The sequence below is a fragment of the Pipistrellus hanaki genome (assembly GCF_964339955.1).
Source record: "Pipistrellus hanaki genome assembly, chromosome: X".
NCBI lineage: Eukaryota > Metazoa > Chordata > Mammalia > Chiroptera > Vespertilionidae > Pipistrellus > Pipistrellus hanaki.
In genome coordinates this window covers 70515411-70539814 of record NC_140524.1, presented here as the reverse complement: position 1 = coordinate 70539814, position 24404 = coordinate 70515411, and the positions used below count along the sequence as shown (strand labels likewise).

At 40.1% G+C, this 24404-nt stretch overlaps 1 protein-coding gene across 1 annotated transcript in view; it reads left to right on the top strand.

The window, feature by feature from the left end:
• TEX11 (testis expressed 11) overlaps positions 1 to 24404 on the top strand; it is a gene marked incomplete at its 5' end in the record, with an annotated part of 308295 nt that overhangs the window by 269622 nt on the left and 14269 nt on the right. Inside the window, 2 exons of the mRNA XM_084869541.1 lie at positions 5944 to 6052; positions 6997 to 7120. Coding sequence (XP_084725667.1) covers positions 5944 to 6052; positions 6997 to 7120 — 233 coding nt within the window. The remainder of the gene's footprint in view (positions 1 to 5943; positions 6053 to 6996; positions 7121 to 24404) is intronic.

The window sequence follows — 24404 nt, the reverse complement described above, 5'->3', positions numbered from 1 at the left end:
ATTTCCCCTTCAATTTTGATTGATAGCCTTGCTGGGTACAGTAATCGTGGATACAAACCCTTCCTTTGCATGACTTTGTATATTTCATCCCATTCCCTTCTGGCCTGATAAGTTTCTGTTGAGAAATCAGTTGCTAGTCTGATGGGGGTTCCTTTGTATGTAACTTTCTGTCTCTTTCTGGCTGCTTTTACGATTCTTACTTTGTCGATGTTGTTTGCCAATTTAATTATAATGTGCCTTAGAGTCTGTCTTCTGGGATTCATTTTGCTTGGTATTCTGCGAGCATCTTGGATTTGTGTGGTTTTTTTCTTCTCTATCTCAGGAAAGTTTTCTGTCATTATTTCTTTAAATACTTTTTCCATGTCTACCTCAGTTTCCTTTCCTTCTGGAACCCCTATTATTTGAATATTATTTTGTTTTGTATTGTCCCAAAGCTCCCGTAAGCTCTCCTCCTGCTTTTTAATCTTTTTTTCTAGAAGTTGCTCTACTTGGGTATTTTTTTCCATCTTATCTTCTAGCTCACTGATGCAGTCCTCTGCTTCATCTAGTCTACTCTTGATGCTTTCTATTGAGTTCTTCATGGTAGCGATGTCATTTTTCATTTCTTCTTGGTTCTTCTTCAGTTCCTCATGGCTCTTCTTCAGTTCGTCATGGTTCTTCCTCATTTCTTCTTGGCTATTGTCAAATTTCTCTTCCATTCTTTTTAGCCATCCTATGATCATTACTCTGAATTCTTGCTCTGGTAGGCTGCTTGCCTCTGACCTGTTTACTTCCTTTTCTGGTGATGCCTGCTTTTCTTTCACGTGCGGACTATGTTTTTGTCTCCCCATGGCCTCTCTTTTCAGGATGTCTGGTTATGTGATGTTCCTTCTCCTGCGTTGATTTAAAGGTACAAAATACAACACTACCAGATACAACACAAGAGGCACTTAACTGGAATGTATTTACAATATTAATAACCTCTAATAAAGGTGACCACTAGAGAAAGGCAACTTAGGGGATAGGAGAGAAGGAAGAAAGGTAAAAATAAAATAAAGAGAAATTAAAAAAAATTTAAATTAAAAAAAATTTAAGTAAATAAAAAAAGAGGGATAAAGAGATAGAAAAAGAAGAAAAAAAGTAATGACAAAATGAAGTTGGAAAACAGGGAAAAAAAGAAAAGAGAGAGAGCGGGAGGGAGAGAGAGAGAGAGAGAGAGAGAGAGAGAGAGAGAGAGAGAGAGAGAAGAAGAAGCAAACTAAAAGAGAAATGGGAAACAAACTATATATATGTGGAGAAAATTGCCATAGAATAACCTCTGAACCCAACCAATGCCAGTAACAATACTTGGAGATTAATACAAACTACAATATCCACTATTATTAAGTAAGGCTATGATATACAGAAGTAAAAGAAACAAACAAAAATAGAGGATTTAAAAAAAAATACAAAGCAACAATAACAATACAGGAATAAGCATAACAATTTCACTAAAAAGCATAAAAATTCACAATAATCAACCTTCACACAAACAATGCAAAAAGGATAGAGGGGAGAACAGTTTTTTTTTGTTTGTTTGTTTTTAACTAGTTAATATAGTGCAGAGATTGGTATTTATACACTTGGATCAGGGGTTGGAACTTAGGTCTATAAGTATAGTGAGAGCTTTAGCAGGGGGTATACAGAGAGAATAGAGGAAAAACTAAAGCCGGAAAGGGATAGGATAAACTGTAGACTAAAGGGTAAAGTTTAGTAAGAGAATGATGGTGTAAAGCTTGAGTTGAGATAGGGTTGAATGATGCTATAGTAGAGATTAAAATAGAATGAAGGTTACTCTCAATGTAAAATAAAGAAAAAATAAAATGGTACTGGAGAGGAAAAGAAAAAAAAAAGAAACAAAAATTGCAAAATAGCAGTAGTAATAGTGATGATAGAGATTGAAAAATGTAATAATTGAAAAGGTAAAATCAAGTAAGGAAAAAAGAAAAAAATTGTTTCTTAAGTAAAAGATATGAAAAATTAAAATTAAATAAAAGATGTAAAAAATGAAAATAAAATAAAGAATAGTAAAATTATCATAAAAATGTCCAGTAGTGGTCATTCACTTCCTCAGTTAATGTATTTGGCACTCCTGATTCTCAGACCAGACAGTCTTGCAGTTCCCAGCATTCCACTGCACCTCAGTTTTGTAAGGTAATCCTTAATTTTAAGTAGGCTATATCTTAGTTATTTGTGTCCATTTATTTTTGATTAATTAAAAGAAAAAAGAAAAGAAAGAAAGAAAGAAAAAAAAAAGGCAGTTTGTAATTCAGCTCTTAGGTGTCAGTGTTTCCGGTTTGACCTCCCAGTCTTTTTGGTTGCTCTGGCATTCTTTCTCTATGGCTCTAGCTGGCAGGGTGCCAGCTGGCTCCCAGACTATCTCTTCTGGCTCTGATCCCTTGTTTCCAGGAAGGCAATTTCCCCCTGCAATCTCCCCGGATATGCCCAACTAGGCAGTCCTTCCCTAGTATTCCGAAGCCAGTGGGTGAAGGGGATCAGGCACCGAGGTGTCCAGATGTTCTGCCCTTGGCGGGACAGCCGCGTTTCTTAACATTCTGTCCCGTGTCCCCTGGCGTTTTTTGAAAAAGAATTCCCGCTTCTGGGGATGCTTACATCAAACCCAGCACTAGGTGTCGCTGTAGCCTTCTTTGGGCTCAGCTCAGCTGGCGCTCCCCCCTACAGTGGAGGCGGGGCCTCGCCGGAGCTCCGGCTATGGCTGCCTGCACCGCGGGACCAGGAACCCTCAGGCTATCCCCGCAAACTCTGACCTTTCCGTGGGTGACCGAAGACCTCCCTTGAATCCACGTGTTTGTGCCGATTCGGCCTTCTCAGCTGCTCGATGGACCTCTCCGCTGTGGGATTTCCAGGCCTCGGAGAAGCTATTCCTTTCCCTCCGAGCCGCAGTCCACAGCTCACCACCGCCGCCGCCTCGGCTGCTGGAGTGCTGGCCACCTGGCCAGGAAATCCTGAAAGCGGACCGCTCCCTACCTTCCTTGAGAATTCCGCTGCCCCTCAGCTGCCAATCAACATTCCCTGAGCGACTCAGACGCTACTTTTATCTGTTCTGGGACCAGAGTCAGAACAAGTCCGACTGTTCGGTCGCCATCTTCAGGCTCCACCCCTGTATATTATTCTTTATTTCAGGCAGTATATGCTTAATTTGTCTTTTCCTTTTTTTTTTTTTTTTTTTTTTTGCATTCTCATTAAGGTCCTAGAAGGTCTCACTAAGTTCCTCGGAGGTCTTAAGTTTCTTGGCGGTTTTTAGAAGATTCTTGAGTAACCTTATAAATGTGGTTTTGAACTCTATGTCCAGTAGTTTGCTTTCCTCCATTACTTTCATTTGTGACATGTTTCTTTGTCTCTGAATTTTGCTGCTTTCCTGTGTTGATGGAGTGGAAGAACTGCTGTGCTGGAGACACCTTTATGAGGCTGGACTTGCTTCAGTGGGGCTCTGGTGCTCAATGAGTCTGCCTCTTGAATGTGTTACTTATGGATGTGAGTAGTTGAAATCTGGTTCTGTCTCACACTGACCACTTGATACACTAGCTTCTAGATATCCAATGGTGTGCAGGTCAACTACTGTCTGAGGCCACCCAGCAGGAGCTACAGTGAGAACTAGTTTTCTCCTCTTTGCTTAGCGTTTGAGGTTTTTGGAGCTTTCTGACCAGAGCTGCAGTTTGTTTGGTTAAGCTGAGATAGGGCAGGCCATTTATATGCAAAAGCTGCTGCTTGGAGGTTGGGTGGGTTTGTAGATTGTGATGGGTGGGATCACGGGGAGTTTCTAAACTAGGGTATGGCAAACAGCGATGGCTGCCAATCATCCGTATCTGCATCTGTGCATTTCTAAGTTCCTGCGTCCCACCCCAGCACAGTAAACAATGATTGTTGTACACACCTCTGTAAGAAAGCCACCCTCACTTTCCGAACCAATGGCAGACAGTTCAGATTCTCCCCATAGGAGTTTGGATCCCCAGCATCTCCCCAGAAACTGGACTTCAGAGTCATCAGGAGCCTGTCTCCCTTCAGGTTGAAAAAAGCAGTGCACCCAGTCACCCACCGCCAGCTCAGTTTGTGTGCCTTCCTACCTCAGCTTTTCAGTGCTTGTGCACGTCTCAATGCTCTTTTCTCTTTCCTTCTATTTGTAGAACTTCCACTCAGCCAGCTTTCTTGTGGTTCTGGGTGATAGACATTTTGTCTTTTAGTTGTAGTTTTGAAGTTGTTATGCGAGGCAGCAGTTTAGGTGTTTACCTATGCCGCCATCTTGATTTCCTCTGCAATATTTTTTTTTTAACACAGTTGCCATTCTCAAATTTCTGGTTAGGTTGTAAGTGGTATTTGGTGGCCCAAAGCCTCTATAGCAGTGGTTCTCAACTTTTCTAATGCCGGGACCCTTTAGTGAAGTTCTTCATGTTGTGGTGACTCCCAACAAAAAAATTATTTTTGTTCCTTCTTAATAACTGTAATTTTGCTACTGTTAATGAATTGTAATGTAAATATCTGTGTTTACTGATGGTCTTAGGCTAAGGTGACCAGACGTCCCACTTTTGGCGGGACAGTCCCGATTTTTAACAATTTGTCCCTTGGTGATTTAAAAAAGTCCCGATTTTTATAAAGAATCTTTCCAAAAGGACTTTTTTAAAATACCACGGGACATGGGACAAATTGTCGCCTTATCTTAGGCTCTATGGCAGCAGTTCTCAACCTTTGGGTCGCAACTGCTCTGTGTTGAACATCTGCCCCCTATTGGTCAGTGTGCATCACAGCTACCAGCCAGTTGCATAGTCTTTTTTATATCCTAATATATAAAAATCCAGGGGCTACCACAACCAAAACAACCAGATGGAGGACTGAACAGGAGGCTACATGGGGTGACAAGGTCATCAGGGGGAGTTAGTGACGGACGACCAAACAACTGAACAGCAGGCTGCATGGGACAACCAAGCCGGTGGAGGGGGGGAGGGGGACAGTTAGGAGCGATTAGGCATGCAGGCAGGTGAGCAGTTAGGAGTCACCACTGGTTGAGAACCGCTGCTGTAGAGCCTAAGACCACCGGAAAACACAGGTATTTATATTATGATTCATTAACAGTAGCAAAATTACAGTTATGAAGTAGTAACGAAAATAATTTTCTTTTGGGGGGTCACCACAACATGAGGGACTATATTAAAGGGTCGTGGCATTAGAAAGGTTGAGAACCACTGCTCTATAGGGATATATTGCAAGAAATGGCCTAATCATCTTCTCTCTTTATTTCTCACCCCCCTCAGGAGACTGTGTGTGGTTAATAGAAGTATTAGCCCCAAATGCACAAGAGTCATATTTGCCTTTTCTTGTCTTGCCAAAACAGAATTCCTAGAGATCTGGAGCAGATGGTGTATACTTGTAGACATGTGATGGTTGCCACTGCTCCTTGTATAAAGAACTCCTATTCTAGAGGCCTGGTAAATGCATCTGGAAGTTTTAGGGTCTGTTATCTTGGACACCCACTCTCATGTCTAGTGTTTCCTGTTTTTAGTGTCAGACAAAAACAGTTAATTGTTTAAATCAATTTTTGATTAGTGCCCTTTTACTAATCTGCTTTGTTTCCTTCCTAGTGTGCCCCTCCTTTACTCTGGTTTATAAGATTATTGCTTTACTTGTATTATTGTGCAAGGTCAAAGAAACAATAGGCTATTTGTTGATGTTTGCTGAAGAAAAGATATAATCTGGTGAGCCTACTATGTTATTCTGCCCAGAAAGTAGAAACTATCTCTGAAAGCCACCATGGACTCACCGTTTTCTAAAATTAGTTTTTTGTGTGTTTGTTTGTTTTGTTAATCTGTTTCAGGCCAGTTTTGTTAGAGAGAGTACAAATTGTAGTTTGGGATGACAACTGTGATGGATGAAATTATGGTAGTCACAACCTTTTTTCTTCTCTTCCCATAGTATTAGCAATGGAAATGCCTGCATACTATCCTTCCATTGCTCTAAAGGCCTTGAAACAGGCTTTATTTCTCCACAAAAAGAAAGAATCATTTGATGTTTCCAAATACAGGTTAGTAATTTAATTCAACTCTGTATCCAGGTTTCTTGATAGCCAAAAGAGCAATAGTCAGTGCTTCATAAGTCATCAATCATACTCAACCGGCCCAAATTAAAAGATGATCAGGGTACTCCTGTAACTCCTGAACTAAAAAAGTCTTCAGAACAGCTCCATAGTTGGGTTGTATTATATATAGACCAATAATTAATTAGGTTTTCCCAACAGTGAAAAGAGGGGGAAAGTTGCTTCTTTGTGTGAGTATGTATATATTAAAATTACTAAGTACCTTTCTTTATTTTGTTACTAAATATGCCAAATATAGACAGAGATTAATATAACAACTATGTATTCTCCACCAAAATTTAACAAATGTTAATATTTCGCTATATTTGCCTCATATTTTTTTTTCCTAAACACCTTTCTTTAAGGACCAATGAATGCTGTACCTAATATAACATGTTATTTATTAGAGATTTAGTGGTTTTTATGCATAGACATGGGGGAAATTAGAAGTTATGTGATATATGATTTTTCTTTGGAAAACATCATTACAGTCTTCCTTTTCTAAGATTTAAGAAACAGTTCTCTTGGAATTATTTCCAATTTAAATCCCCAATTTTCTTGTTTATTTGAGGATGTAACAAGATGCTTTAAAGTGCTTGTAGATTCAACTAGTTTGTAAAATACAGTAAACAGCCACAAGTTCTTAATGTAGGAAACTTAAAAAAAAAAAAAAAAAAAAAAAGGCGAAAGACAACCATAATAAAAGTAAGGATTGGTCAGCCCCTTTTATAGCTTCAAAAATCTGTCTTCTGAGGTTGGAGGCCAGATTAAATTGAGGGAAGAACAGACATGTTTTGAAGCTTAGTCTGGGATAAAGTCCAAGATTTTACTTATCTTAGCCATGAAGCCAGTTATTTTCTTATGGGATGAGTCTTCTCTTTTTTTTATTTCAGCAACTGTCTGCACAACTTGATTAACCTCTTAGTGCCAAATGGAGTGCCAAATACAAAACTCTGTCCCTTGGAAGAACTTTGGAACTATTTTGAAGATGCGTTGAACCACACTGTAAGTCACACAGTAATATTAAATTTTCAGCTAACTTTAAAGTTTTGAACTGTCTTGTGTATTAGGAATTATATAAAATAATGCTTTCTGTAATAAGTTTTAGGGTAAATAAATTCATATTACAATGGAATAACACACTATAAAATTTCCCCATGCTTATGAAATATAAATAGTTAATGTTAGAAAGTTTTTAATATAAATATACTATGGATTAGGTCACAATAGCAGAACCACCTAGCATTTTGTGTTTTGTACAATATTTTTCAAACTAAATAGAATTGTTACTCTTTTATCAAGTTGGATAAATTCTCCCCATTCCTTTTTTCTGAGAGTTTCTATTATAAGTTAGTGTTGAATTTTACCACATAATTTTTCTGCCTTAATTGGTATTATTGTGTGATTTTTCTTCTTTAATTTGTTAATATGGTGGATTACATTGACTTATTTTAAATACTGAACCAGTCTTGCATCCTTGGAATAAACCCCATATGGTCATAGTATATAATTCTTTTTACATATTCCTGGATTGTGTTTGCCAGTATTTTTGTTAAAGATTAGCATCTATATTCACGAGGGATATTGGTCTATAGTTTTCTATTTTTACAATAAATCTTTAGTTTTCAAATTACAGATGTTCCTCTTTTTCCCCCCATAGCTCCCCTCCACCTGATCCTACCCCCCACCCCAGCCCAATGCCCTTACCCCTCACCACTGTCCTCATCCATAGGTGTAAGGTTTTTATCCAATCTCTTCTTGCACCCATCATACCACTTCCCACTGAGAATTGAAAGTCCACTCCTTTTCTATGCCCCTGATTCCATTATATTCATCAGTCCATTCCGTTCATCATTTTTTACTCACTTGATTTTTAGATTCACTTGTTGGTAGGTATGTATTTGTTGTCACTTTGTTGTTCATAGTTTTTATCTTTGCCATTTTCTTCTTCTTCCTCTTCTTAAAGAATACCCTTCAGCATTTCATATAATCCTAGTTTGGTGGTAATGAACTGCTTTAGCTTTTTCTTGTCTGTGAAGCTCTTTATCTGACCTTCAATTCTGAATGATAGCTTTGCTGGGTAGAGTAATATTGGTTGTAGGTTCTTGCTGTTCATTACTTTGAATATTTCTTGTCACTCCCATCTGGCCTGCATAGTTTCTGTTGAGAAATCAGCTGACAGTCATATGGGTACTCCCTTGTAGGTAACTAGTTGTTTTTCTCTTGCTGCTTTCAAGATTCTCTCTATCTTTTGCCCCTGGCATTTTAATTATGATGTGTCTTGGTGTGTTCATCTTTAGATTCCTCTTGTTTGGAGTTGTCTGTGCTTCCTGGACTTGTAAGTCTATTTCTTTCACCAGGAAGGGAAACTTTTCTGTCATAATTTCTTCTAATAGGTTTTCAATGTTTTGTTCTCTCTTCTTCTGGCACCCAAATAATTCAGATGTTGGTACGCTTGAAGTTGTCACAGAGGCTCCTTTCACTATCTTCATGTTTTTTTATTCTTTTTTCTTTTTGTTTTTCTGGTTGTATGTTTTTTGCTTCCCCATATTTCAAATCCTTGGTTTGATTCTTGGGGTCCTCTAGTCTACTGTTGAATTTCTATATATTATTCTTTATTTCAGGCAGTATATGCTTAATTTCTGACTGGTCCTTTACCATTTTTTGGGGGGTGGGGGGCATCCTTAAAGATCTCACTAATTTTCTTGGAGATTTCTAGAAGATTCTTGAGTAACCTTATAACTGTGGTTTTGAACTCTATATCCAGTAGTTAGCTTTCCTCCATTTCTTTCATTTGTGACATGTTTCTTTCTCTCCACATTTTGGCTGCTTCCCCGTTTTGATGGGATGGCTTCATGTGGTAGGTGATCTACAGGGCCCAGTGGTTCAGCCTCCCCAATCACCTGAATTGGACACTCTTAGTACACCCCTTTGTGGGCTGTGTGCACAGTCTTGTAGTTAAGCCTTGATTGCTGTTGGTACACTGGGAGGAATTGACCTCCAGGCCAATTGGCTGTGAGGACCAGCTGTGTCTATAATGGAAGAACTGCTGTGCTGGAGACACCCTTATGGGGCAAGACTTGCTTCAGTGGGGCTTTGGTGCTCAATAAGTCTACCTTTTGAGTGTGTCACTTATGGATGTGAGTAGTTTAAACCTGGTATCATCTCACACTGATCACTAGGTACACTGGCTCCTGGATCTCCAAGGAAGTGCAAGTCAGCTACTGCCTGAGGACATACAGCAGGAGCTACCAGGGGATCTTCAGATTTCTCCTCTTTGTTTGGGGTTTGGAAGTTTTGGAGCTGTATAACCCAGCTGCAGTTGGTTAGTTTAAGCTGAGAAAGGGCATGCTATTCATATGTAAAAGCCGCTGTGTACAGTTTGGGTGAGTTTGTGAATTGTGTGGGGTGAGGTCTCAGGGAATGACCAGGGTGTAGCAAACAGCAATGGCTGCCAGTCAGCCATCTCTGTGTCTCCGCGTCTCCGCATCCCACACCCCAGCATAGTAAACAATGATTCCTGCGAGCACCTCTGCAAGAAAGCCACCCTCACTTTCTGACCTGATATCAGACAGTCCAGCTTCTCCCCATAGGAGTTTTGGTCCCCAGAGTCTCACCAGAAACTGGAGTTCAGAGCAGTTGGGAGCATGTATCGATATCTCCTTCCTGATTGAAAAAAGCAATGCACCCAGTCACCAGCCCGATTCACATGCCTCCGTATCTCTGCTTTTCTGTGCCTCTGCACATCCTACCCAGTCTCAATGCGCTTTTTTTCTTGCCTTCTAGTTGCAGAACTTCTACTCAGCCAGCTTTCCCATGGTTCTGGATGATAGTCGTTTTGTGTTTTATTGTTAGTTTTGGTGTGGTTGTGAAAGGCAGCACATACAGGTGTCTACTTTATGCCAGCATCTTGAGTTTTTTCTATAGTTTTTTTTTTGAGTGTTGTCTTTGTTTTTGGGATGTGTTCCCTCCTTTTCTATATTTTTGAAAACGATTGTGTAGAATTTATGTTAGTTCTTTTCTAAATGTTTGTAGAATTCTCCAGTGAAACTACCTAGTCCTGCAGATTTTTTACAAGGGTTTTTAAATTTCAAATTAAATTCTCTGAATAGAGAACTGTTCAAACTATTTCATATTGGGTCAGTTGTGCTAACATGTTTTTCCATGAAGTGACCCATTTCATCTAAGTTATCAATTTTATGCTTATAGACTTATCTATATTACTCCCTTATTATTCTCCCCCTCCCCCATTGACCCCTCCAACCCTCTCCCTCCCTAGGTGTTCACAGCACTATTGTCTGTCCATTGGTTATGCATATATGCATATTAGTTCTTTGGTTAATTTCTCTCCATTACACCTCCTTCCCTCTGAAACTTACCAGTCTTGCAAGTTTCAATGTCTCTAGATCTATATTGTTAGTTAGATTCCACATGTAATTGAGATCATGTGAAACTTGTCTTTCTCTGACTGACTTATTTCGCTCAGCATAATACTATGCAGATCCCTCCATGATGTCCAAAAGGGTAAGATATATTTTTTTAGCAGCTGCATAGTATTCATTCCACCGTGTAAATGTAACACATCTTTTTTATTCACTCATCTACTGATGGGCATTTGGGCTATTTCCAGAACTTAACTATTGTAAGGAGGGCTGTTGTGAACTTAGGGGTGCATATATTCTTTCTTATTGATGTTTCAGGATTCTTAGGATGCATTCCTAGAAGTGGGATCACTAAGTGAAATGGCAATTTCATTTTTAATTATTTGAGGACACTCCATACTGTTTTTCCACAATAGCTGCACCAGTCTGAGTTCCCACCAGCAATGTACCAGAGGTTCACTTTTCTCCACATCCTCACAAGTACTTGTCATTTCTTGATTTGTTGACAGTAGCCATTCTGGCAAGTGAGAGTTGATACCTCATTGTTGTTTTAATTTGCACCTCTCTGATGATTAGTGACTTTGAGAATTTTTTCATATGTCTCTTGGCCCTCTGTATGTCCACTTTGGAGAAGTGTCTATTTAGGTCCTTTGCCTATTTTTTAAATTGGATTGTTTGTACTATTATTGTTAAGTTGTATGAGTTATTTATATATTTTGGAAATTAACCCTTGTCAAGTGGATCATTGGTAAATATATTCTCCCATACAGTGGGATCCCTTTCCATTTTGCTGATGTTTTCTTTTTGTGTGCAGAAATTTTTATATTGATGTATTCCCATTTGTTTATTTTGTTTGTTTCTCTTGCTCTAGGAGATGCACTAGCAAACATATTGCTGCAAGGAATGTCTGAGATTTTTCTGCCTATTGTTTGTTCTAGGTTTTTTATGGTTTCACAACTTACATTTAAGCCTTTTACCCATTTTCAGTTTAATTTTATGTATGGTGTAAGTTGGTGGTCTAGTTTCATTTCTTTTTAATGTACCTGTCCAATTTTTCCAACACCATTTATTTAAGAGACTATGTTTACTACATTGTATGCTCTTGCCTCCTTTGTCAAATATTAATTGAGCATGATGGCTTGGGTTGATTTCTGGGTTCTCTGTTCTGTTTCATTGATCTATATGCTTGTTCCTGTGCCAATACCAGGCTGTTTTGATTACAGTGACTTTATAGTATAATTTGATATCCAGTACTGTGATTCCTCCAACTTTGTTCTTTCTCAATATCTGTGGCCATTTGGTTTCTTTTTTGGTTCCATTATAAATTTTTGGAGTATTTGTTCTAGATCTTTGAAATATGCCATTGGTATTTTAATGAGGATTGCATTGAATGTGTAGATTACTTTGGGTAGTATGGCCATTTTAATGATGATTTTACCAATCCATGAACATGGTATATTTTCCACTTGTGTATATCCTCCTCTATCTCTTTTTTCAACATCTTGTAGTTTTCCAAGTATAGGTCTTTTACCTCCTTTGTTAAATTTATTTCTAAGTATCTTAATATTTTGTTACTAAGATAAATTATTTTTTAGTTTCTCTTTCTGAGAGTTTATTATTGATGTATAAAATGCCATTGATTTCTGAGTGTTAATTTTGTATCCTGCTACATTGCCAAATTCATTTATTAAATCTAGTCATTTTTTTGGTGGCATCTTTAGGATTTTCTTGGTACAATATAATGTTATCTGTGAATAATTACTGTTTTTCATCCTCCTTTCCAATTTGGATGTCCTTTATGTTTTCTTCTTGACTTATCCGTATGGCTAGAACTTCCAGTGCTATGTTGAATAAGAATGGTAAGAGCAGACATCTCTGTCTTGTTCCTGTTTGTAAGAGACATGCTTTTAGTTTTTGCCCATTGAATATGATGTTGCCTGTAGTTTGTCATATATGGCCTTTATTATGTTGAGGTAAGACCACTCTATTCTCACTTTGCTGAGAGTTTTAACAACAAAAAAAAAATGGGTGCTGATTTTATCTAATGCTTGTTCTGCATCTATTGATATGATCATATCATTTTTTATCTTTCATTTGTCTATTTTATATATTGCATTTATTGATGTGAATATTATACCATCTTTGCATCCCTGGAATAAATCCCATTTGGTTATGGTGGATAAGCTTTTTAATATATTGCTGGATCCAATTTGCTAATACTTTTTGAGGATTTTAGCATCCATGTTCATCAGGGATATTGACCTGTAATTTTTTTTCTTTGTAGTGTTTTATCTAGTTTTGGAATTAGGATAATGCTGGCCTCATAAAAAGACCTTGGAAGTGTTCCTTCCTCTTCAGTTTTTTTGGAAGAGTTTGAGGTGGATAGGTTTGTCCTTGAATATTTGGTAAAACTCCTCTGTGAAGCCATCAAGTCCAGGAGTTGGTTGAAGGGAGAGGAATAGAGAGATAGTAACAATAATGAGAAACATCATTTGGCTGCCTCCTGCACACCCCTTACTGGGGATTGAACCCACCACCTGGGTTATGTGCCCTAATTAAGGATCGAACCAGTGACACATTGGTTCAAGGGTCGACACTCAATCATTGAGCCACACTGTCCAGGCAAGAGTGTTTTTTAAAAAAATATATTTTATTGATATTTTACAGAGAGGAAGGGAGATAGATAGAGAGTTAGAAACATCGATGAGAGAGAAACATTGATCAGCTGCCTCCTGCACACCCCTCACTAGGGATGTGCCCGCAACCAAGGTACATGCCCTTGACCGGAATCGAACTTAGGACCTTTCAGTCCGCAGGCCAACACTCTATTCACTGAGCCAAATCGGTTCCAGCAGTAGTTTTTTGTTTTTCGGTTTTTTTTAAATTACTGCTTCAATTTCATTAGTTGTTATTAGTCTATTCAAATTTTGATTTTTGTTCAGTCAGTTTTGGAAGATTGTATGTTTCTAGGAATTTGTCCATTTTGCCCAGTTTGTCCAATTTGTTGGCATATAGTTGTTTGTAATTTTTTTACAATCCTTTGTATTTCAGTGTGTCAATGGTTACTTCACCTCTTTTATTTTTTATTTTATATATTTGGATACCCTCCCTTTGTTTCTTTTTTTAACTTTTATTTTATTTTTTTTATTTTTTTTATTTATTTTTTTATCAATCTTTATTGTTCATATTATTACAAAGGTTCCTCATTTCTTCCCCCCTCCACCAGGTTCCCACCCCACCCTCCGCCCCCTCCCCATCCCCCATTGTCCTCATCCATAGGTGCAGTTTATGTTCAGTCTCTTCCTCCCTCCCTTTCCCTGATAGTAAATCCCTTTTCAGATAGTAAATCAGTTACTTAGCATTTTCTCATATCAATAATACCTCCACATGCCCAATGATACATTTCACACAAAAGACATTTCCAAATAGGTCAACCAGCCTCATCCAGGCCCCACCCAAGGCACTCACAGATCAACATCCCAGCCCTATACTCAACACATCCAGATCTAAGCCTTCATCACTTGATTCAGCAGACCCTCAAGTTCCCACAAAAGTTTCCAGCCATGTCTGAGAGGCAGCCGTTGGGCTCTTTTTTTAACTTTTAAAATATGTTTTTAGAGAAAGAGAAACTGAGAGGAATAGAGAGATGGAAACATCGATGAGAGAGAAACATCATCAATCTGCTGCCTCCTGTATGCCTCCTACTAGGGATTAAGCTTGCAACCTGGGTATGTGCCATGACCAGGAATCATACCAGTGCCTTCTTGGTTTATGGGTTGATGCTCAACCACTGAGCCACACCAGCCAGGTTCTCTTTGTTTCTTGATGAGTCTGGCTAGCAGTTCATCAATATTGTTTATCTTTTCAAAGAACCAGTTCTTGGTTTCATTCATCTTTTGTATTGTTTTTTACTAGTCTCTGTCTTTATTATTTCCCTGACTCAGATAACTCTTAGGGCAAAAGTTCCACACCCAAAAAGGCAAGCAAACAGAACCAGAGACTACTACCCTACTCATCACCCAGATCTTAAAGCAGAGGTGACATTTAGAGAAAGGTGGTCCAGTCATTCCCCACCCTTACTCCGCCAAAGTTCTGGAGCAGAGGCTCAGAGATTTTTCCCAGGGGGGGAAGTCATTACATAAGAACAGAGAGCTTTAAAGATTTCCCAAAAGGAACTGTACTTGAAACAGTGTGTGGGGAAGTTCCAGTCAAAGAGTGCTCTTGAAAATAATGGAGACTTTGGTGCTAAACAAGGAAGAGGATAGATTACTAGAGAGAACCATGGAAAGAGGCATCTAATAAGAGCTTCATTGGGGTCAGAATAAAAACCTCAAAGATTTTCCTCAAAGACTACCCCTTCAAAAAGGTCTGAATTTAATTGGTTCAGTGTAGAACAACATATGCCTTTGGGTACTGCTGAAAACAATAGAGTAATCATCATTCCATTAGTGAAGCCTAAAAGCTGGCTGTAATACTAGCAGTCAGACCTCTTAGTGGAGCTACCACCTCACACCTGTCTAAATGGCTATCAACAAACAACAAGTGTTGGTGAGGATATAGAGAAAAGGGAACTCTGGTGCACTGCTGGTGGGAAGCAGACCAGTACAGCCACTGTGGAAACAGTATGGAATTTCGTCAAAGAAATTAAAAATGGAACTCCCATTTGACCCAGTGATCCCATTTCTAGGACTATATCCCAAGAAATCAGAAACATTCATCAGAAAGAATATATGCACTCCTATGTTCATAGCAGCACAATTTACAATATCCAAGATTTAGAAACAGCCCAAGTGTTCATGAGCAGATGAGTGGATTAAAAAACTGGTACATCTACACAATGGAATATTGTGCAGCTGTAAAAAAGAAAGAACTCTTACCATTTGCAACAGCATGGATGGGCCTGGAGAGCATTATGCTAAGCCAAATAAGCCAGTCAGAGAAAGATGATCTCACTCATATGTGGAATCTAATGAACAACATAAACTGATGAATAAAAATAGACCAGAGCCGAAACTGGTTTGGCTCAGTGGATAGAGCGTCGGCCTGTGGACTGAAAGGTCCCAGGTTCGATTCCAGTCAAGGGCATGTACCTTGGTTGCGGGCACATCCCCAGTAGGAGGTGTGCAAGAGGCAGCTGATCGATGATTCTCTCTCATCGGTGTTTCTAACTCTCTATGCCTCTCTCTTCCTTTCTGTAAAAAATCAATAAAATATATTTTTTAAAAAATAGACCAGAGACATAGAAACATGAAACAGACTGTCAAACCTCAGAAGGAAGACAAGGGAGTCGGGGGAGGGGGGGGGCGAGGGGGAGTGGGGAGAGATAAAACCAATGAACTCATGTGTATATGCATAAGCCATAAACACAGACACTAGAGTGATAAGGTCAGAGAAGTCAATGGTGGAAAAGGGGGATATGTGTAATACTTTCAACAATAAAGATTTTTAAAAATGAATAAATAACAGTTAACCAAGAACCCTATAACCAGAAAAATTATCTTTCAAAAATGAAGGTAAAGCCAGGACCGGTTTGGCTCAGTGGATAGAGCGTCGGCCTGCGGACTGAAAGGTCCTGGGTCCAATTCCAGTCAAGGGCATGTACCGTGGTTGTGGGCACATCCCCAGTAGGGGGTGTGCAAGAGGCAGCTGATCGATGATTCTCTGTCATCGATGTTTCTAACTCTCTATCCCTCTCTCTTCCTCTCTGTGAAAAATCAATAAAAATATATTTTAAAAAAATGAAGGTAAAGTGAAGACATTATCAGATAAATAAAACCTAAGAGAATGTATTGCTGAGCTGCCTATAAGAAATATTAAAGGAAATTCTTTAAGTTGAAAGCAAGTGACCCCAGTTGTTATATAATTATAGAAGACACTATAAAGCATATTTGTTCTCTTATCTGCTTTAAAAAGCAAATGTATAACATACATTATATTACATAACTGTTTTACTGAGCTTTTCACATTATAAAAGTGTAATATGAAAATAACATCAAAAAGAATACAGGTGGGATCCTATTTTGGAGTAAGGAAATGATACTAAAGAATAACTCTAAGCCAAAACCAGTTTGGCTCAGTGGATAGAGCATCGGCCTGCGGACTGAAAGGTACCAGGTTTGATTTGGTCAAGGGCATGTACCTTGGTTGCGGGCACATCCCCAGTAGGAGGTGTACAAGAGGCAGCTGATCGATGTTTCTCTCTCATCGATGTTTCTAACTCTCTATCCCTCTCTCTTCCTCTCTGCAAAAATCAATAAAATATATTAAACTTTAAAAAAGAATAACTCTAAGTTACATGGGGAAATGATCTAAGTTACATGGGAAAATGAAAAGAACCAGAAATTGTAAATAAGAAAGTTAATATAAAAAACTATAAATATATACTTGTCCTTACTTAGCTTCTTTTAAACACATAAAATTATTTAAAGTGATTATATCTATTACTAGAAGCCCAGTGCACAAATTCGTGCACAGGTTGGGTCCAGCCAGCCTGGTCCCAATCTGGGCAGATAGGAGCTGGGCCTGACAGAAGGAAATGGCAAGAGGTTGGCCAGCCAGCCCACCCCAATTAAGGTCAGGGTGGCTGTGGAAAGGGGTTGTGAGCAATTGGCCAGTGGGGCCCACCCCGATTAGGGGTGGGGGTTTATTGGGGGTGGGGCCAGCCACTGGGAGGGGCTTGGGCAGTGGGCCAGCCAGTCCCACCTCCAAATAAGGTGAGGAGTGCTAATCAGGAGCCAGCAGCCTGGGGGAGGGGCCATGGATGGTTGGTGGGTCAGCCCTGCCACCCCTGTTCAGGGTGGGGGGGCTGATGTGGGTTGGGGTCCTGTGGGGGGAGTGGCTGAAGGAAGTTTGCCAGCAGGCCATAGTGGGTGGGGCCAGCCAGGAGGAGGGGCTGCGGACTGATCAGGATGGTGGAGGCTCTTTGGGGATGGGACTGGCAAGGGGGATGGGCTGTAGAAGATTGGCTGGCCAGCCCCACCCCCTATTGGGGTGGGGGGTGCAATCAGGAGCAGGGTGACTAGGTGGAGGGCTGCAGATCTATCGTGATAAGGCCAGGGGGAAGGGCGGGGGGGGGGGGCGGCATTTGGCTGGCTTGCCCTTGATTGGGGTAGGAGAGTATGATCAGGGGTGGGCCAGCCAGGAGGAGAGGCCATTGGAAGTTGGCCAGCTAGCCAAACCCCCTGATTGGGCCAGTTCACTGGCCATATTAGGGGTCATAGCAACCAGTCTTTACAGTCATTATAGTATTATGGTCACTGGCTTTTTATATATATAGTTGAATTTTCTACTTTAAAACTTACTGCAGAGCTACAGTAATCATTACAGTGTGGTATTGCCATGTCCAGTATGGCTCAGTTGGCTGAGCATCATCCCATGAACCAAAAGTTCATAGGCTTGATTCCTGGTCAGGGTATTGGGCTTGAGCCCCAGTAGGGGGCATGCAGGAGTCAACTGATCGATGTTTTTCTCTCACATCAATGTTTCTCTGTCCCTTACCTTACTTTCCCTCTAAAATAAAAAACATGTTTTTTTTAAAAAAAAAAAAATACAGTATGATACTGACATAAAGATAGATGTGAGTGTCCCCCCTACATCCCATGTGGTTCAGGGTTCAGGTTCAGGGTTTGGGTTCTGGAGGAGGCTGCACACAAATGAAAGAGACTAGAAAATATAAATTTGGGAATTGGGGTCCAAGCGGGAGCCCAGCTCAAGAGGAAGGACTCCGCTTTGCTCCAGCCTTGCGATCCCTTTTATTCAGGTTTTGGAATACACCTTAGGCAGGCAATTCCAATGATAGCCCATCAGTAAGGATTTACATAAGACTAAAAGGTGGAAGTTGCTTAGCTCCCTTTGTCTCAACTAGACAGTGGGTGCTTGGCTCTGACCCTTGCCAGTGCCTTCAAGGTTAACCAGCCTTCTGAACTCCTTGTCCATCTCTCTCTGCTACTGAAGGCAATGGGCAGCTTCCCACAGATAGACATAGATAAATCAAGTAGAATTAAGAGTCAGAAACAAACCCTCACATTTATGGTCAATTGATTTTTGACAAGATTATCAAGACTAGTGTGGGGAAAAAATAGTTTTTAACAATGTTTCTGGGAAAAGTGTAAAATACTGAAGTTGGGACCCCTACCTCACACTATATACAAAAATTATCTCAAAAAGGATCAAAGACCTAAATGTAAATATAAAACTCTTAATTTTATAAACTAACATTATAAAACTCTTAGAATAGTCTTAAATATTTGTGTCTGGGTATCCTCCTCCCAGGAGCCCAGCCCCTCCACATTCTCGGATCCCACCTCCTTGGCCGCCGAACTGTGGCCAGTCCAAGTCCAACTACCTACCCAGGCTGTTCCGTCCCCCAACTCTGGTGCTGGGGCGGGGTGGGGGGAGGGGGAAGATAGCTGTGGGACAGCAGGAGCACCGAGGCGCATGAATATGAATTGTGGGGTCCCAATGGACACCTAGGCTTCAGATACGAGGCCACTTAGGGCTGTGCTTGACCCGGTGGAGGTGGCCTGGCCAGCGGCTCCAAGGAATATGACGCCAAGAACACAAGCAATAAAATAAATTATTTCAGCAAAATTAAAACTTTTCTACAAACAAAAACATCAACTAAGTAAAAAGATAACCCTCATGATGGTAGTATCATATATCTGGAAATCATATATCTGGGACTTATACTTAAAGTATATAATCAACTTTTATAAATCAACTAGAGGCCCATTGCATGAAGATTCCTTCAACTGGCTGCCAGCAACAGGTTTCCTCTGGCACCCAGGACCCAGACCTTTGCTCTGGCCAGAGTCTGCAGGCTTTTCGCTGACTCTGGCCAGAGTCTGCAGGCTTCTTGTTGACTCCGGCTGGAGCGCCACTCCTTTAGCTTCCTCTGCCCCTCCACCCTTCTCATAGCAGGCATCCTGCCCCATTCAGTGGCTCCGCGCCTGGAGCAGCTGGGGGTTGGGGCTGCTGCCATCTATATCCTGCTAATTTGCACATTCCCTCCTGATTGGCTGGTGGGAGTCATTGAGGTACAGTCAATTTACATATTTCTCTTTTATCAGTGTAGATAATATAAAGATAACTAATTTTTTTAAATGGGCAAAGAATCTGAATAGACATTTCTCCAAAGAAGATAAACAAATGACCAATATGCATATGGAAAGATTCTTAACACCATTAGTCATCAAAAATTGACAAATCAAAACACAGTGATCAACCACTTGATAACCACTACAATGGCTATAATCAAAATTACAGAAAATAACAACTATTGAGAAGGATTGGGAGAAATTGGTACCATCCTACACTGTGTGGCTGTAAAATGGTACAGTTGCTTTAGAAAACAGTTTGGCAGTTCCTCAGGTGGTTAAACATTAATTTACCCAGCAATTTTGCTTTCAGGTATATACACATAAGAAATGAAAACATATGCCAAGCAAAGAGTCATACATAAATGTTCATAGCAACATTATTTTTTAAATAATCTTTATTGTTCAGATTATTACAGGTGTTCCTGTCCCCCACCCCTTAGCTCCCCTCCACCTGATTCCCAGCCCCGCCCCATGCCCTTACCCCCACCACTGTCTTCATCCATAGGTGTAAGATTTTTGTCCAATCTCTTCCCACACCCCTCCGACCCCTTTCCCCTGTGAATTGTTAGTCCAATCCCTTTCTATGTCCCTGATTATATTATATTCACCAATCCATATTGTTCTTCAGGTTTTTTCTTTAATTATCTTGATTTTTAGATTCGCTTGTTGGTAGTATGTATTTGATGCCTTTTTGTTGTTCATAATTTTTTACCTTTACCTTTTTTTTCTTCTTCCTCTTCTTAAAGAATACCCTTCAACATTTCATGTAATCCTGGTTTGGTGTTAATGAACTCCTTTAACTTTTTCTTGTCTGTGAAGCTCTTTATCTGACCTTCAGTTCTGAATGATAGCTTTGCTAGGTAGAGTAATCTTGGTTGTAGGTTCATGTTGTTCATCATTTTGAATATTTCTTGCCACTCCCTTCTGGCCTGCATAGTTTCTGTTGAGAAATCACCTGACAGTCCTATGGGTACTCCCTTGTAGGTAACTAGTTGTTTTTCTCTTGCTCCATGTAAGATTTTCTCTTTGTCTTTTGCTCTTGGCATTTTAATTATGATGTGTCTTGGTGTGTTCCTCTTTGGATTCCTCCTGTTTGGGGTCCTGTGCGCTTCCTGAACTTGTAAGTCTGTTTGTTTCACCGGGTAGGGAAAGTTTTCTGTCATTATTTCTTCCATTAAGCCTTCAATATTCTGCTCGCTTTCTTCTTATGGCACCCCAAAAATCCGGATGTTGGTAGTACACTTTAAGCCGTCCCGGAGGCTCCTTACACTATCCCCACACTTTTGGATTCTTCTTTCTTTTTGCCTCTCTGGTTGGGTGATTTTTGCTTTCTTATATTCCAGATCTTTGGTTTGATTCTTGGGGCATGTTGATCTATTGTTGAGTTTCTGTATATTCTTTATTTCAGACTTTATATGCTTAATTTCTGGCTGGTCCTTTTCCATTTTTTTTGGTATTCTCATTAAGGTCCTTGAAGGTCTCACCAAGCTTCTTGGAGGTCTCACCAAGCTTCTCAAAGGCTTTTAGAAGATTCTTGAGTAATCTTATAAATGTGATTCTGAACTGTGTGTCGTCCAGTAGTTTACTCTCCTCCATCTCTCCCATTCGTGTCATGCTTCTGTGTTTCCTCATTTTGGCTGCCTCCCTGTGTTGATGGAGTGGCTTTGTGTGGTCAGTGACCTATAGGGGTCAGTAGCTCAGCTTCCCCAATCACCTGAGGTGGTCGCTTTTGCTATATCCCTTTGTGGGCTTAGTGCAAAGTCTTGGTGTAATTAAGCCTTGATTGCTGTTGGTACACTGGGAGGAATTGACCTCCAGGCCAATTGTCTGTGAGGATCCGCTGTGTCTATAAAGGAAGAACTGCTGCGCTGTAGACACACCTTGTTGCAGTGGAGCTTTGGTGCTCACTGAGACCATCTCCCGAATGTGTCAGTTATGGGTGTGAGGGATTGAAACTGAGCACTAGAACTCTGGTTTCTGGGTCTCAGTGAGGTGCAGTTCAGCTACTGTCTTAGGCCAGTACTGTCTCAGAAGCTACAGCGTGAACCACAGTCCTGTCCTCCTTGGACCTGTTTGCCTCAGGTTGCAATTTTGCTACACTGCAACAGAGAGAGCCATTCATATGCAAAGTCCGCTGCTTGGAGCTTGGATGTGTTGTGAGGGGTGGAGTCTCAGGGCATCACTAGGCTGGGGCGTGGCCAACAGCTGTGCCTGCCATCCACCACCTCTCTTATGATGTCCCAGCATCTCCCAGCATCTCACACCACAGCACAGCAAACCATCTCAGCTCTGCAAGCAAGCCAGCCTGGATCCACTGCCAGCCCGTATTGCATCCTCGCCCCCCTACCTCAGTTTTTCAGCACTTGTGCCTGGATTCTCCTCTTTCTCTTTCAGTGTAGATGTAGGGCTTTCTCTCAGCCAGCTTTCCTTTGGTTTTTGGGAGATAGACATTTGTTTTTTGGGGGTTTTTTTGGACTTGTTGTGCCTGGCAGCCGTTCAGGAGTTTTTACCTATGCCGCCATCTTCGTTCCTCTGCCCTTAGCAGCATTATTTATAATAGCCCAAAATTTTATCAACTGATGAATGGCTAAACAAAATGTGTTTTTTTCCATACAATGGAATATTATTTGGCAATTAAAAAAAAATACTGACACATGCTACAATATGGATGAACCTTGTAAACATTAGCATGCTAAGTGAAAGATGCTAGTCATAAAAGACTATGTAATGGGTGATTCCATTTATTTTAAATGTTCAGAATAGGCCAAGCTATGAGAGACAGAAATTAGATTAGTGTTTGCCCAGGAATTAGGGGGGCGGGAGGAGCATAATAGGGAGAAATGGGGAGTGACTGCTAATGTCCATCGATTTTCCTTTCAAGGGAATGTTAATATTCTAAAATTGATTGTGGTGATAGTTGCAGAGCTATATGAATATACTAAAAATCACTGGCTTGTATGCTTTTAAGTAGACAAAGTGTGAATTTTATATCAATAAAGCTGAAGTATATAATATTTACTTCAGAACCCGAGGAGTGCCTTAAAAGATACTCATTTATGTTTCAGTATACCTGCAGTTTTGTTAGAGATACATATGACTGCCATATTTATTAAAGATGTTGAGGTCAGAGAAAACTGGCTTCAGATAACGAGCCCCAGAAAATTATCAAATACCTCCATTTGATGACAATGATTTGAGTTTCACATAGGCAAGTCAGTGTTAATTTGGGGTGAATAGCTGCATGGATGCATTTTTTAAATATGTACTTTTATTGATTTCACAGAGGAAGGAAGAGAGAGATAGAATCATCAATGATGAGAATGATTAATTGGCTGCCTTCTACACACCCCCTATTAGGGATTGAGCCCAAAACCCAGGCAAGTTCCCTGACTGAAAATTGAACTGTGATCTCCTGGTTCACCCACTGAGCCAAGCCAGCAGGGCCATGGATGCATTTTTTATTGAAGATTAATGTTTCTTCTGAGCAGTGCTGGACATGAGGAGAGCTAATGCAAATGAAATAAAATCCCTCCAATGTTTCCTAACTTATTGAATGGCCCTACCATTCTTCCATTTGCCTAAGCATTATCCTCAACTCCTCCCTCCCTTTTCTAGTCTATCACCAAGTCTAACTCCTAAATATCTCAATTTCATTCACTTCTTCCTGTCTTCCACCTTCACCAACCTAGTTCAAGTTACCATCTTTTACCTCAGCTACTGCAAGAAACTTTTAGCTGCTCTCCTTGCATCTTTTTCTTTCTTCTATGCCTTTCTTCATCCAGAAAACAGAGCAAGATTTTAAAATTTAAAATGTGCAACCTTGCTTAATCTTCTACAGTAGTTTCCCATTGCTCTTCTCGATGATATTTATTAACACTAGGGATGGTTAAACGAGGAAGGGCTTAAGATTAATAAAAGAGTGACTAAGTTGGGAAATGAGCCAGTTGCTCTTTAAAAAAAAAACCACCTTAATTGTTCAGATTATTACAGATGTTACTCTTTTTTCTCACATAGCTCCCCTCCACACAGTTCCACACCCCACTCCAGTCCTCCCTGCCCCCACGAACCTCATCCATAGGTATAAGCTCTCTGTCCAATCTCTTCCCGCACTCCACACAACCCATTTCCCCTGAGAATTGTCAGTCTGCTCCCTTTCCTTGCCCCTGATTCTATTATTATACATTCACCAGTTTGTTCTGTTCATCAGGGTTTTTATTCATATAATTTTTAGATTCAATTGTTGATAGATATGTATTTGTTGTCACTTTAGTCATAATTTTTTATTAAGGTGTGTACATATACCATTGGGGCCCCCCCCCACTCCCATTCATGCTCTCACCCCCCAGTGTTTTGCGTCCATTGGTTATGCTTATATGCATGCATACAAGTCCTTTGGTTGATCTCTTATCTCCCTCACCTCTCCCTAACCTTCCCACTGTAATTTGACATTCTGTTTGATGCTTTACTGTCTTTGTATCTATCTTTTTGTTCAACAGCTTATAATTTTCATTATTATTATTTTTTAAATATATTTTATTGATTTTTTACAGAGAGGAAGGGAGAGAGATAGAGAGCTAGAAATGTCGATGAGAGAGAAACATTGACCAGCTGCCTCTTGCACACCCCCTACCGGGGATGTGCCCGCAACCAAGGTACACGCCCTTGACCAGAATCGAACCTGGGACCTTTCAGTCCACAGACCGACGCTCTACCACTGAGCCAAACTAGTTTCGGCTAATTTTCATTATTATCCATAAATGAGTAACATCATGTGATATTTTTATTTCATTGACTGGATTATTTCACTTAGCATGATACTCT